Raw genomic sequence first — 779 nt, 5'->3', positions numbered from 1 at the left:
GGGGGGACTGGTGGGGCTGGCACAGAGGGAGCCCTGCCGCCAGCCAGGATGGCAGTGTGAGCTAGCACCCAGCACGCATGCTAGAACGAATGCCTCCCCACCACGCCAGGCTGCTGGAGGGCACCTGTGCCACAGCTGTGCCCACACTGCCCCAGGGGCCTGCACAGACTGGCCTCAGGGGCGAGCTGGCCAGCTGGAGTGGGGCAGGGGGAAGAAGGTGGGTGGGAATGGGATTGTGCCCAGGGGGTTCCTCATGCCTGTACTCCTCCCAGATGCTGCGCTGCTGGCAGGGGTGCCTGAGGACATCCTCTGCTTCTCCCGCTCCTTTGAGGACCTCACCTGCTTCTGGGATGAGAAGGAGGCGGTGAGTGGCATGTGCCACTTCTACTACTGGTACAACAGGTAGGAGGTTGCGGGGACACAGCCCAGCCTCCCCCTTGCCCACACAGAGAGCAGGTGCTGCCGCTCTCTGTGCCATCCCAGTGGCTCTCAGCTACAAGGAGAGGTGGTGGAGAGCCCATGGGAGCCACACACACTGCAGCAGGGCTGGGATCTGGCCATCCCTCAGTCCTGTGGGGATGGTGCCCCGCAGTGGAGGGGGCACAGGGAAGGAGTTGGTGACACAGAAGTCTTGGTGCCAAACCCCAGATCCCTTCTCCTCCAGCCCGGCCTCAGGCAGGAGGCATGCGGGCTGCAGGACCAAACTGTCCTCCTCAGCGATGTGACCACGGCATGCGTGGTCTCCACATGGCGCCATGAAGCTGGCGGGACACGGCACG

The 779-nt window shown here is 64.6% G+C and overlaps 1 protein-coding gene across 1 annotated transcript in view; it reads left to right on the top strand.

The window, feature by feature from the left end:
- The window catches only part of MPL (MPL proto-oncogene, thrombopoietin receptor), a gene marked incomplete at its 3' end in the record, with an annotated part of 6,288 nt that overhangs the window by 2,420 nt on the left and 3,089 nt on the right, over positions 1-779 (top strand). The window contains 1 exon segment of the mRNA XM_010143357.1: positions 273-402. Coding sequence (XP_010141659.1) covers positions 273-402 — 130 coding nt within the window.

This window comes from Buceros rhinoceros, unplaced genomic scaffold (assembly GCF_000710305.1).
Source record: "Buceros rhinoceros silvestris isolate BGI_N320 unplaced genomic scaffold, ASM71030v1 scaffold22269, whole genome shotgun sequence".
Classification (NCBI taxonomy): Eukaryota; Metazoa; Chordata; class Aves; order Bucerotiformes; family Bucerotidae; genus Buceros; species Buceros rhinoceros.
This window is presented reverse-complemented; position numbering and strand designations above follow the sequence as displayed.